At 35.1% G+C, this 12,827-nt stretch overlaps 1 protein-coding gene across 6 annotated transcripts; it reads right to left on the minus strand.

Annotated features, from left to right (window-relative positions):
• Nucleotides 1-323: 323 nt before the first annotated feature.
• On the minus strand, nt 324-7,879 carry LOC107771952 (3'(2'),5'-bisphosphate nucleotidase 1-like). 6 transcript variants are annotated; one of them, XM_016591422.2, is made up of 8 exons: nt 7,585-7,876; nt 5,746-5,821; nt 4,275-4,348; nt 3,244-3,449; nt 1,986-2,196; nt 1,800-1,898; nt 1,553-1,706; nt 324-691 (listed from the first exon to the last, which is right to left on the minus strand). In XM_016591422.2, the coding sequence occupies exons 1-8, from the start codon at nt 7,834-7,836 to the stop codon at nt 528-530; spliced, it is 1,236 nt and encodes a 411-aa protein (XP_016446908.1). In that variant the 5' UTR covers nt 7,837-7,876; the 3' UTR covers nt 324-527. The 6 variants fall into 6 exon arrangements, with proteins under 6 accessions (XP_016446908.1, XP_016446909.1, XP_016446910.1 ...); XM_016591423.2 differs by having other exon boundaries at nt 7,624-7,875; XM_016591424.2 differs by lacking the exon at nt 324-691 and adding an exon at nt 1,066-1,315 and having other exon boundaries at nt 7,585-7,879.
• Nucleotides 7,880-12,827: the final 4,948 nt, after the last annotated feature.

Consider the following 12,827-nt stretch of genomic DNA (forward strand, 5'->3'; position numbering starts at 1 on the left):
GCATGAAAAATACAACCGTTATTAGCCTCTTCACCTTTTTTTAGACCTATGAAAGTAGTAAAAACTTATGAATGATGAAACTGGGAAATTTGAAGAATAACATTAGATGAGTTCTTTACGAAAAACAACACAGACAAGAGTGGGTTGCTCTAGTAGTGAACACCCTCCACTTCCAACCAAGAGGTTATAAGTTCGAGAGTCACCCCAAGAGCAAGGTGGGGAGTTCTTGGAGGGAGGGAGCCGAGGGTCTATAAGAAACAGCCTCTCTATCCCAGGGTAGGGGTAAAGTCTGCGTACACACTACCTTCCCCAGACCCCACTAGTAGGATTATACCGGATTACATTAAGAAAAAATGGAAAATGAAATTCATCAAGCTGAGTTGATATAACAATCAAAGGGCTTAAGTAATATCAGAATGAAAGAAAACAGTTGAAAAATGAGCAGCTGCAGGTACCATTCTGTGCACAAAAGTTGTGTACATGTACACGAAGACAGCTGCAGTTTAAGCTTATTAGTTGAATCATTATTATAAGGACGAAGCTTTCTCGTTCAAAGACTCTTTAACAGCCTTTAGGAGAGCGGGCATCAGCTTCTGATTGGTAACGATAATGCCTTCGTGTAAATCAAGGTATCTTCCCCTGGAGAAGTCCAAAGGGTTTCCTGCAGCATCTGAGACTACACCTCCAGCTTCTGCAAATTAGATGACATATATCTTATGATTAGCAAAAAAAAGTGCTAGCTTAACCATTAAAAAAAGTGGCCTAAAAAGAATAAAGTACAATGTGTAGCAATAAAAATAATAAAGAAGAATTAACCTAAATACCCGCCCACCCAACCAAATAACCGTGTATAATCATGTATAATCTATATATATACCAGCTAGGAAAAGTATACAATGAATCCGGCCATCTATTTGTGTATAGATCCCGTAGATAAATATCAACCAATTTGGCCGATTCAAAGTAGCTATATTTGTCAGATCTTCCAATTTAGCCCATCCAAAGTAGCTCAATTTTATGAGATTTCGCATTCAAAAATTTCCTTTGTAATGTGACGAGTGTTGCCAAGTGAACCAGTGAGTGCAAATGTCCGTTTAAATGGAAAATCCGTGAGACCGCATGTCTGTATCTGCCTCATCAACTTCAAATGAAAACATAGTGGTAGAGTAACATAAACTGGGCAAGAGAGAATTCAAGGTATACAATCAGATGATCTGCCAAAAAAGGGAGACTGGGCGACCTGATCTCTCATGTGAATAAGGAGTTGGAACCTTGAGAGGGAGACTTCTGAACCTGAGATGCTCTGACAGGAGGACTGATAACAAGCATTAGAAGGTATATTTTGCTTCTATACTGCTGATATTAACAAGTGAAGAAAAGATCAATGTTTGAGTTCAAAAATTTGATAGATTTGGGATATTTTATGGTGCTACTAGGTCCGTTTGTTTCATTTCATTTTCCTGAGCATGAATATTGATGATAAGAGAGAACTCATTTCAAGTGAAGCGAAAAAGAGATACAAATTGAAAAACATAAATAACATAATATGGACCTGCAACGACAAGATATCCCGCTGCATGATCCCATATTTTCTCACGGTAGCCCTTATGAGGAAACCGCAGATATATTGCTCCATCTCCACGGGACAAAGCACCATACTTTGCCTGGCTGTCTATTCGAACTGGAGGCGCTCTGACACCAAGTTTCTGTTTACAGAAGAAGAATAAAGACCTTGTTTAGGCATACATATTACTAAGAGAACAAAAACAAAAAAGAGAACATTGAAAGAGAACTCATACCTTTGCTATCGAGCTAGATAGGTCATGCAAAGAATGTGCTGCTTCAAAAGATTCAAAAAAAGCTGCCTCTTCGGGATTGTCTAAATCAGTTACATGCACCTGAACACAGTAGAGCAACCTTTCAGCTGATAAGGTATACAGGATTTGAAGTAGATAGTTAAAATTACTAAATACTCAAACAGAAACCTTTATCGGTGTAGATCCATCAAGAGACTGCATGTAAGTTCCAGAACCAACTTGGGCATAAAAGAGGCAACCAACTTTTTCTTGGGGATCCTGTGGATTGTGGGAGGCCACAGAAGATAATGGAAGATTTGGACAGGCTAGGACGCCCAAAACCGCCTTCCCTTCATCTAGCAATGCCAATGCAATTGCATATTGGTCTCCCCTTACAAACCTGCAGAAAGATTAAGACCTTTTGAGAGGGCTCATAAATATGTTTTGTTTAATCAGATGTACTTTCCTGAAATTAAAGAAGCAAAAGTTCAGACGTAGACATAGTAAAAGTACCTACAAACATGTGATATAGAGAGTTTTATATCAACAAGAAGGTGGCACATCCCGGTTAGCGGTTGTGGTTGACTATAAGTGGTAATGGCATAAATTCACTGGGTAGCGTAAGCATATTTTGGCAATTTCAAAATCTACAAGCAACAGAAGTCATGGTATTAGGTGAGGGGAGAAGGAGAGCTACCACAAACTTAATTCTTATTTTGATTTGAAATAATTTACCCATTATAATGAGCTTAATTAGTCATATCATGAAATAAAAGATTTAACCTAGTGACTAGCTTATGCGACGACAGTTCTGTAAAGTATATTTCATATTAAAGACAACTAACCATACCATTTGAAAATCTGGTAAACTGCTATTAAGCTGAAATAAGATTAATTCAATTTCTCTACCTTTACTTTTGTATTTTGCTATTGCCCTTATTTTCTCCCATTATTCCAGTTCTACGCTAGTATTATGTACTTTCAATAGAATCACCAAGCAAATGAAATGCATTCTTAGATAGCAGGGAACACTAGCCAAACGTGGCTATGATATATGTACTGGATCAGTAGCCACTCTGATGGACAAACAATTAATGAAATCCAATGAGCTATAACAGCTGCAGCTATTCATACTCGAGATCAACCAGTCTCAAAACATATTTTGTTCCATCAATTTTTCAAGTGCCAAGATTCATTATAAGAACAGTGCTATTAAGATAGAAACAATTAACAGACAGATGTTGTTTTCCCCAAAGTACCATTTAGCACAACCAGGTAATGTTTCTCTTTTTTTTATTTAAAATAAAGATCAAGCCACCTTAATTTTAGTCATATTTTGGGAAGTCCTATATCATACTTTTGCATTGAGATTTACTGACTTGCAAACAAGGATAGTCCTTTTATTTATCTAGCAAAACCTGACTTGCAAAATCTTATTTCCACTCACCCTTTAGTACCATCAATAGGATCCAACACCCAATGCTGACCAGAAGGACCCCCTACAGATCTACCACTATCAATGGCAGCAAGAACATCTTCTTCAGATAATGGAGCATTACCATATGTTTCATCACTAGTAAGCGTTTCATTGACAAGCTTCATGATACGCTGTAATGTTTCTTTTCCCTCTTCTTTACGAAGGTCTCCAGAGTCCTAGAGAAACTTAGATTTAGAACTCCCATCCTTTAATTTGATGCAAAGAACATACACTTTCCACTGAAATGAGGAAATGAATATGCAGATGAATAATAAACGGCAAAGCAGAAATGAATTAGGGGAACAGGAAACATCACATAAAACAGAGGCAGACTAGTAATGACAACAACAATACTTTTCCTAAGACATCATAGCCGGTCAACTTTGTTTTGCTATGAGATCTCTGGGGTTTTCCCTTAAAAGATTTCATCAAATATTAGGAGTAAAGAAGCTAATCAAATTAAACGTATAGCTGGTTATGTTACAAGGAAAATGGACAAGAGGGAAAAGTAATAAAGGAGAGCCTTTCAACTGCCTAATTTCATGAAATGCTAAAAGATGATACCACGACCACCGTTCCACTACCAAATTGATTCATTCATATTGTGCCCCAGGAAAAACATGCAAGTCCATATATCAATTCATCACTTGGGTTGAGGCTGTGACCCAGAATAAATTGGGATATTTGACCTCCTGAGGTGCTGAGTGTGATTTCTGTCACTAAAATGAAGAAAGTCCAAGAAAAGAAACCTAGAATGCATCCTTTATTAGCTGAGAGAATTGTTAAGATTTCCGTTAGTCTGACAATATTTTCTGCCATCTATTCCTTCAAAAATAATACCTTGCCTCGAATTAGATTAGCTATGCACAAATCATTTTGTTGAAAGTGTACAACTTTTCAAAAATTCTTTCCAAGGTTTCATTTGAACGATATCTTAATGAATAAACGTCAAAGATAAACACAACATGGACTAAACAGCTAACTAAGGGTTCAAACATTACCTCCTCAGCCACTAATGAAAATGATGCAGAATCCAACTCTTTCTGCAAAACAACGCTAACCACGGCCTGTGAGCCTGATAATCAAATGTAAGCCAATTTCAAAAGGAGAGAATAAATTGCAGGGGCTACGTCAACATGATAACAAAAGCATAAGATGTATATTAGTTTCAGAACATCAGTTTCTTTCATGCAGCAATGAGAAGCATTTTGCTCCATCAGAAGGACAGGAAGGAGGTGGAACATAGAGAGAATGGAACCAAATGTCAAAGGAAATAGACTGGTCCCTGCATATTACATCTTTGTTCTCTCTTTTGAAATCTTTGCATTATCTTGGAAGCATGTTATATAAACATCAAAGAAAAAGATGTTCATAGTTGCAGGAAAGGACAAAATGAACATGCTAAAGATCTCAAGTCATTAAAAAGTATAACTGACTTTCTAATAGATAATACGTAAAACTTAGTTGAAGTTATCTAGTTATTAAACAAGCTTTTCCTGATAAGTACTAATAGTAAACTAAACAAGCTAGTACCAGTAAAAAGCCATACGACCATACATCTTTCTACCAAACAACTTGCTGTTTTCATATTCTAGTTTTAGTTGTATCTTTATAGAACTACACAACTGATCTAGCTAGAAAAGATGTTCAACCTTCTAACAGGTAGCAGCCTACCACCCTAATTTAGATATACATTCATCACCTATATATTTGCACAAAATCATCATATAAATGTACCAATACATCCTTAACAAAAAAAAAAAAAAAATGTACCAATACATCAAAACTCCATCTTCGATAATTACAATTTAATCCGTTCTCAAAAAAAGTATAAATTTCGAGACTCCCAGGTAGACATCAGAGGAAGTTGGCTAAAAAACGATTTACTTACTTTCCCAATTTAACTATTCTAAATTGACTATGATAGTTGGAATCGTACATTTCGAGTACTTGATATCAAATTTTGCTTAATCTATTAGCCCTTTTGCAACTAAGCTTGATTACTTAATACTACATCTGCATTTTAACAAGTTCCTACAATCGCTTTTTGATTTTAACATTTAGGTAACATTTCATTTCAAAGATGGTCTATTAGACAACACAGATTAAATTTAAGCCACTTAAAGTGGAACAAGGGAGTAATAATTACAAGAATAATTGCGACCAACGTCCGAATGAAGGCCAACAGGTCCCCTCTCTTAACTATTTAATAATATTGGTCTTACAAAACCATTACAAGAAAGATGTCCCCACATCAGTCATTTTATAAAGCACATTTCCCATCAAAATCAACCAACTATACTGCATACATCATTTAATGGGCCAAAGATTATTGCTGAAGATAAGCTGAAGGATATGTATGCTCTCTCAAAATTGAGATAGTTATGTTAAATAGAAAAGAAAAATGTGTTCTCCAGATCAATCAGCATTTCACAAATAAAATGAGAATCAACAAGAGATGTGTTATTATACCATAATCAGCTACCGTCACAGGAGATTTGTCAGACTTCGATTGAACATCTGCTTGCAACAGTGCTTTTTGGACTTTCTGCAGAAAATAGAGGAAGAGGTGTTAGCTGACCGCATAAAGAAATTGAGGAATATGCCAGAAAAACAGATAGAACTGAAAAATTCAGAATCAATCCAGTTTAAACATAATATCAAATTAGAAATAGAGACCTTCTTCTCATGCAAGAGAGAGAGGAACGACCAACTCCTCCCCCCCCCCCCCCAAATAAATAGAAATTACAAAAAGCATGAAAGCATGCTGATTCCAGAAAGATATACAGCAGTTTTTAAGGTTTGATATTGTGCATTTTGAAGGCATAATATGGTAGTAAAATTGTACAGTTAAAAGGCTTCATGATAGGTAATGGTCTGGTAGCAGTTCAAAGACGTACAGGCTATAAGGTAATTAACAAGGACTTGTTCTTTCTTGAAGATTCAGAAAAAAGAAGAGGAAACAACATAAAAAAAAACATTCTAGGTCCATTTGCAGCAGAGCTTATGGAAAAAACTTTATTATGTGACTCCAACAAATTAGAAGGATTCCCATTGGGCCTATTTCCTTTCCTGAAACTATTTCAAACTAACCAGGAAAACGAGATACTCAAGTTACGAACCTTGTGGTAGACTCATGAAAAGAAATAATCTTGCTCGTTTCTAGCCAATTGGAACCTTAGATGATTCTAAACATTATAGAATTTCCCTGCTATAAAAGATGTTCAAGAAACAGAAAACCTACTGTAAAACACTCTTAATTAAGGTTATGGGTTCAAATCTACTATTTTTGCAATTTTAATGAATTTTTACATACAAATTTTTACTCGGCGTCGAAAGTTATGGGTTCAGTTGAATCCGTACATAGTATACTACATCCGCCTCTGCCTGTACTATAAACATCCCCCCATTCCTATACAAAGATGAAAGCTTTTCACTTTCTTGAAGATAAACTAAACTTGTTTACCATCCACACCATGCATTTCATCCGACTATTAATCCCTAGAACTCTCAATTCTTATGCATGCAACAGATGACCTAAGATATAAAACAAAATACCAATAATAATCTCATTACACAATTACCCAGCATATACTTTGAAATGGCAGGCTCTTGGGTAGTTCGGACCCATATCTGGTAAAAGTGATAGCCTGGTTGTCCCCACACGGCCACACCCCATATGTCTTTAGGTTTTGATTTGAGCACTCGTCTAACTACTAAGAAAGCTCGAGGGACCTTTCTTTCTGAGCTATTGGCTACCGGTCTTATTTCTCTTGGTCAGGTCTAAAGGTCTAAGGGGAAGACCTTTTCTTACTCTTCAACTTCCGGTAATTGTAACCTCTTTCTGTCGAAACAGAGTGAGTGCAAACCTTAAGGGGTCGTGATCAAGAAATGAATCAGGCATCGATCGTTCTAGCAGTAAGGGTGAGGTTTAGGTCAACTACAAAAAAAGATACAGTTCAATCAACGATTGCCTTTGGGCTACAAACTCCATATCAGGAAGGAGCGTTTAGCTCCCAAAACCAGCTTGCGTGGATGCAGCTCTTCGGAGCATAGATATATATGTAAGAACCCATTAAAATTCCAACAAATATTGGATTTGAAACCATAATTTTAAATGTCCAATAAGTTCAATGTCAAGAATCAAACTCATCAAGTTCAAATAGTAATCTGCCTCTGTCATTAATCACTAGGAATATTTATCAGAAAGAGAAATAACGATAGGATCTTTCTCCATTTCACATTCACATAAGCACCACTTCATAACAAAAATAAGCCTGAACTTACAATTCGAACACATTTAAAAACAACCTTCAAAAAAGAAGCTGAAATAATGAGCAGCAAAATTACTTGGCAAAGGCGAGCAGCGAGGGAAGCAGCTTTCTTAGCAGCAGCAAGTTGTTTATCGTAAGACATTGAAGAAGCTCTTAGGGTAAATTTAGATGCTTTGAGAGTGAGGGAAATAGAAAGGGAGAAAAGGGAATGGGGTTTAGTATTTTTTGTTAATGGCAGGGTTCGTGTTAAAGAATTTATAGTCCCAGAGGACACTGTGAAAGTAGCCATGTCCAATTCTTGGAGTTGGTGGCAAATGGCCAAATGGGGCTTAAGGCCTGTGTGTAAATTTTTATTATTTGCCAAAACTTAAAAGGAAAAAAAAAAAAGAAATATATGAAAACTCCACTTACATGTACTTTTTTGTAAAAGGATAAAAATGAAAATATTTGCATACAAATTAACCTATCACTTTTTTAGGGGAAAAATTATTTACACCCCCAACTTTACTTTAAAAAATAAAAACTCCTCAATTTAGAACACACTCTTATCCTATAATATATATTTTGCTCTTCACATGTTAAATTATGTAAGACAAGGGCCGATAAGCAAGGGTAATATAGGTATTGTAAAAAGAAAATTGACATATGAGGAGGAGAATGTCCACGGTACAAACTTCAAAGTTAAGGAGAAAATTTGATTTTTAAAGCAAATTTGATTTTCATTTCCCACCCGCTATTGGATAAAATGGACAAATAGCCATTTTTTGCACTGCTAATTAGAAATTATTCATCACCACAAAACTAAATAGCATTTAGCCACTTTGTACTTTCTACAATTGAGAACTCAAATATAGAGTCATCGATTATATGGTTCAACAATTGAGAACTCAAGGATATAGAGTCATGAAATTTTTTGTTTTACAGCTGAGAATCCAAGTATACAGTTATAGACTTTGCGGTTTTACGATTGAGAACTCAAGAATAGAATCATAGATATTGTGATTCTACAATTGAGAACTCAAGAATAAAGTCATGGATATTGCGGTTCTACAATTGAGAGCTCAAGAATAGATTCATAAACTTTACGGTTCAATAATTGATAACTCAGAGATAAAATCATGGAGTTTGTGGTTCTATCAGGGGCGACCCAAGTGTCAAGCCACTAAAGCAAAGGATTTAGGCCCCTAAATTTTGAGGGCCCCAAATTTTTCTTTTATTTTTCTACTCGTATTTGTATTGAGACCCCGACTAATCTAGATTCGTACCGCGTAAGGCTTAGTAAAAAAGAGAACACGTTTTAACATGATTTTTTTAACTGTAGGACTCGAACCCAATATATTTAGTTAAGGTAAGTTAGATCAAATACATCTCACTACAATCTTTAAAGGAAGGGTCTAAATATATTGGGTATGTTAAAATAAAAAATAAAATATTTTATAAAAAGTCAAGATAACTTTTAATTTAGTAGTGATGTAACCGTTTGAGCAAAAATACAGAAAGAGAATCATCCCCCCCCCTAAACCCTTGTCACGAATATAAAACTTTTCATTATTTAAATTCTATGAGTGACATTATTAGTGACGTATGTATATGAATTTGGTTCTATTATCTAAGATCAACAATATATTAGGAGAGACTAAATTATTTATAAAAGAAACTATTAACAACTGATGTTAGGCCAAAATTCTATATTTTTAGCACATTACTCGCCCTATATTTTGTTGGTTTAAGTGAGTTATTGTGCGATAATTGCGCTAAATTGTATTGTTCTATGTGTAGGAACATCGAAATGAATCATCGATGTTATGATCATTTTTTTTTCCTTCTGAAAGGCCCCAAATTAAAAATTGGCTTTAGGCCACTAATCTTCTTGGGCCGCCCCTGGGTTCTATAATTGAAAAATCAAAGATAGCGTCATGCATTTTGCGGTTATAGAATCGTAACTCAAGAATAGTGTCATGGAGTTTGTAGTTCTAAGATAGGGAACTCAAGGATAGCGTCATGGAATTCGTGGTTATATAATTAGAACTCGTTATAGAGTTCGAGGTTATACAATTAAGAACTCAAGGATAATGTTATGGAGTTCGGGGTCTTACAATTACAAACGCAAGGATAAAGTCATGGCATTCATGGTTATACATGGGAACTCAATGATAGCATCATGGAGTTCGTGGTTATACAATTGGGGACTCAAAAATACCGTCATAGAGTTCAAGGTTTTACAGTTAGGTTTTACAGTTGTAAACTCAAGGATAGAATCATGGAGTTCATGGTTATGATTGTATAATTGGGAGCTTAAGGGTATAGTCATGGAGTTTGTGTTCTATAATTAAGAACTCAATGACAAAGTCATGAAAATTTCAAAACTTTTAAAATAACACTAGGAAAAATCAAAGTAGATCTAATATAGGAACAGAAGAAAATGGAGAAATTCCAAGTATGAGTATACGCAGGTAGGGAGCGAAGGATTTTGAGGAGGATAACTCATTTTCAATAATAAGTTTGATACGTCCAAGGCAGCGCACACTTGAAAAAGATAAACACAAAATAAGATGAAAAAAAGATATTTTTATAAATAAAATTGTATTTAAGGTGAATGTCTATATTTTAGAAAGATTTTAGGATTTGTTACTTTGAGGCTAAGTCACTTTTTTCCTATAAATAGAGGGTTTTATTCCCCTGTAATTCATCCCAAATCAATAAGAATTTTCTTTCTACTTTTCTCTGTAATACTTTTCTTCTTCTTTTATTTTTTATATAACACGTTATCGGTACAAGACTCTAACCAATTGGGTAGAGGCATCTGTTTTGGTCACCAGACTTTGTGACACGTGCATAGTGCTCTACTTGTATATAATATTGAGCATAATGATTGAAAATTATTCCATAAACTTTCTTCAGGAATAAATTCTAGATTGAAGATAAGTATTTTACCTTATTTTTCTCTTCTAAACTCTTGAAATTTTATAATTTAATTTTAAATACAAGCAAAGACAACAAAGTTTGACTACAAATCGAATAGAGTTTGTAAGAAATTATAACCACTCGAAGTGGTAAAAATTCCTTGTCTTGTCATGATCAAATTCATGTTTGATTATGAGCACAAAAAGTGAAAACCCGCCCAATTGAATTTGCTTCATTCTCGTTTCCTTAAGAGAATGTGGTAGCAGTATGTGATAAGTGTGAAAGAAGAAAAAATTATTACCTTGAAGGTATAAATGGATGTGGATATAGCAAAAAATAAAATTATAATCGTCATCATTGTGGTAATGAGAACAATAAGGATTCTTAAAATAATTCCTCACTTTGTGAAAGTAATATTTGTCATCAATTTGACATGAGATTTTGTAAAGCACATATAGATGATTATGGTCCATTCATATTCTGAACGTGACAACATGTGATTTATGAATATATATTCATTCTTGGAAGAATATGAACGTGCTAGTGGTAGTGAATATACCACTGTAACGACCCGATCTGTCGTTTTGTGTAACTGTACCCCGTTTTCCCTTTTGATACTTCACACATGTATAATTTAGGCTTTCTGACTTATGAGGTCGATTGGTTTCTTCCAGAAAGGTTTCAGGTTGATTTAGACCCTTTGATTCTTGGCTTAAAGGCCTAGGTTGTTTATGTTGACCAATGGTTGACTTTTATACAAACGACCATGGAACGGTATTTTCATGGCTCTAATAGCTTCGTATCGTGATTTTGGACTTGGGCATATGCTCGAAATTAAATTCAGAAGTCCCTAGATTGATTTGTGTCATTTTACCGAAAATTGACAATTTGAGGTTTAAAAGTTTGACCGTAGGTTGAATTTTTAATATCGGGTTTGGAATTTGGTTTTGGAACTTGGAATAAGTCTGTTATGCTATTTAGATATTTTATGCAAAATTTGATATTATTTGGAGTTGATTTGATAGGATTTGGATATTTAGAAACAATTCTAGAAATTTTTGAAGTTTACTTTAAAATTCATGTGTTTTGGGGTCTGATTCGTAGTTCTAGATGTTATTTTTGTGCTTTGATCACGCGAGTTCGTATAATATTTTTAGACTTGTATGGATGTTTGGTTTCAGTCAGGAGGGTTCAGATGAGTTTCAGATGTGTCGCAGAATAATTTGAGTTGAAACAGGAATTCATGGTGTGCTTGTGCTCTAATGTCGCAATTGCGAGCACCAGCCTCGCAATTGCGACGATGACAAGGGGTCTGATGTCGCAATTACGACCAACACCATCGCATTTGTGAAGTCGGCCAGTTTCGTAATTGCGAAGCCTTTTGTCGCAAATACGACTTTTGTTGAGGTTGTCAGGGTTCACAAATGTGATCCCTGATTCGCAATTGGTCTCATTTCTCACACTTTAGAATCCTAGATTCGGTAGGCAGCGATTTATAGAGGGTATTTTCACCTACAAGCATGGGTAAGTGAGTTTAATCAATTTCAACTATATTCCATAAAAATATATTAGATTTAACATCAAATTCATGTGGATCAAAGAGGAAAAACTGGGAAATTTTGTCAAGGTTTTGAAAAATGAAAATTTGAGTTTTGAGAGTTGATTTGAACTCAAATTTAAAAACTAATCACATATATGGACTCGTGGAGTTATAGGTAGTCGTAATCTACCCTTATGAGCTATTCACTTTCATTTTGTCATTGTTGAGATTCTTGTACACATAGTGGTTGAGCCATGGGCTAATTGTTGTGGAAACATTGGTATTCCTGATTCTTTTGGCAAGTTGTGGATTATGGGCACTTGTGGTGCGAGTTGTGATTATATTGTGATATTGACACACATACAATGGTATAAGGATTGGGTTGTTACGCATGCGGTGTGATAAGGTGGGCTAAATGCGGTTAGCTATTTCGGAAAAATGATTTCCAAAACTAAATATAAGGCGCTCGTGGTGATATAAGCAAAAATTGTGATTGAAATTGAGAAATCTGAATACGAGGCGGTACCTCGGTTGTGATTCTTGTTGTGCACTTCATGTTGAAATGAGTTATTGGTTGAACAAATTCATGTTGCTTTTACTCTTTCTTGTCTTACTAGTTTTGCCCGTATTTGACTATTTGTGCTCCTCATTAATTGCTTCCTTCTTGTTATCTTATGCTTACCATTCTTTCAATAGTTTACGATATCAAATTGTTCCGTTATCATCCATTTTATTTGTTTGTATTACTTCTCGTTATTATATTTTATCTGTTTATCATGTCCTAGTAGGTGTCTTGACCTGGCCTCGTCATTACTCTACCGAGGTTAGGCTTGATA

The sequence above is a fragment of the Nicotiana tabacum genome, chromosome 13 (genome assembly GCF_000715075.1).
Source record: "Nicotiana tabacum cultivar K326 chromosome 13, ASM71507v2, whole genome shotgun sequence".
In the NCBI taxonomy this organism is placed as follows: Eukaryota; Viridiplantae; Streptophyta; class Magnoliopsida; order Solanales; family Solanaceae; genus Nicotiana; species Nicotiana tabacum.

Coding starts and splice junctions, on each gene's coding strand:
- LOC107771952 (XM_016591422.2), bottom strand. CDS start 7,836: ATGGCTACTTTCACAGTGTCCTCTGGGACTATAAATTCTTTAACACGA. Junction 5,822..7,584: donor TTTCAGCTTCTTTTTTGAAG/GTTGTTTTTAAA, acceptor TATTTTCTGCAG/AAAGTCCAAAAAGCACTGTT. Junction 3,450..4,274: donor TTTCATTAGTGGCTGAGGAG/GTAATGTTTGAA, acceptor AAGTTTCTCTAG/GACTCTGGAGACCTTCGTAA.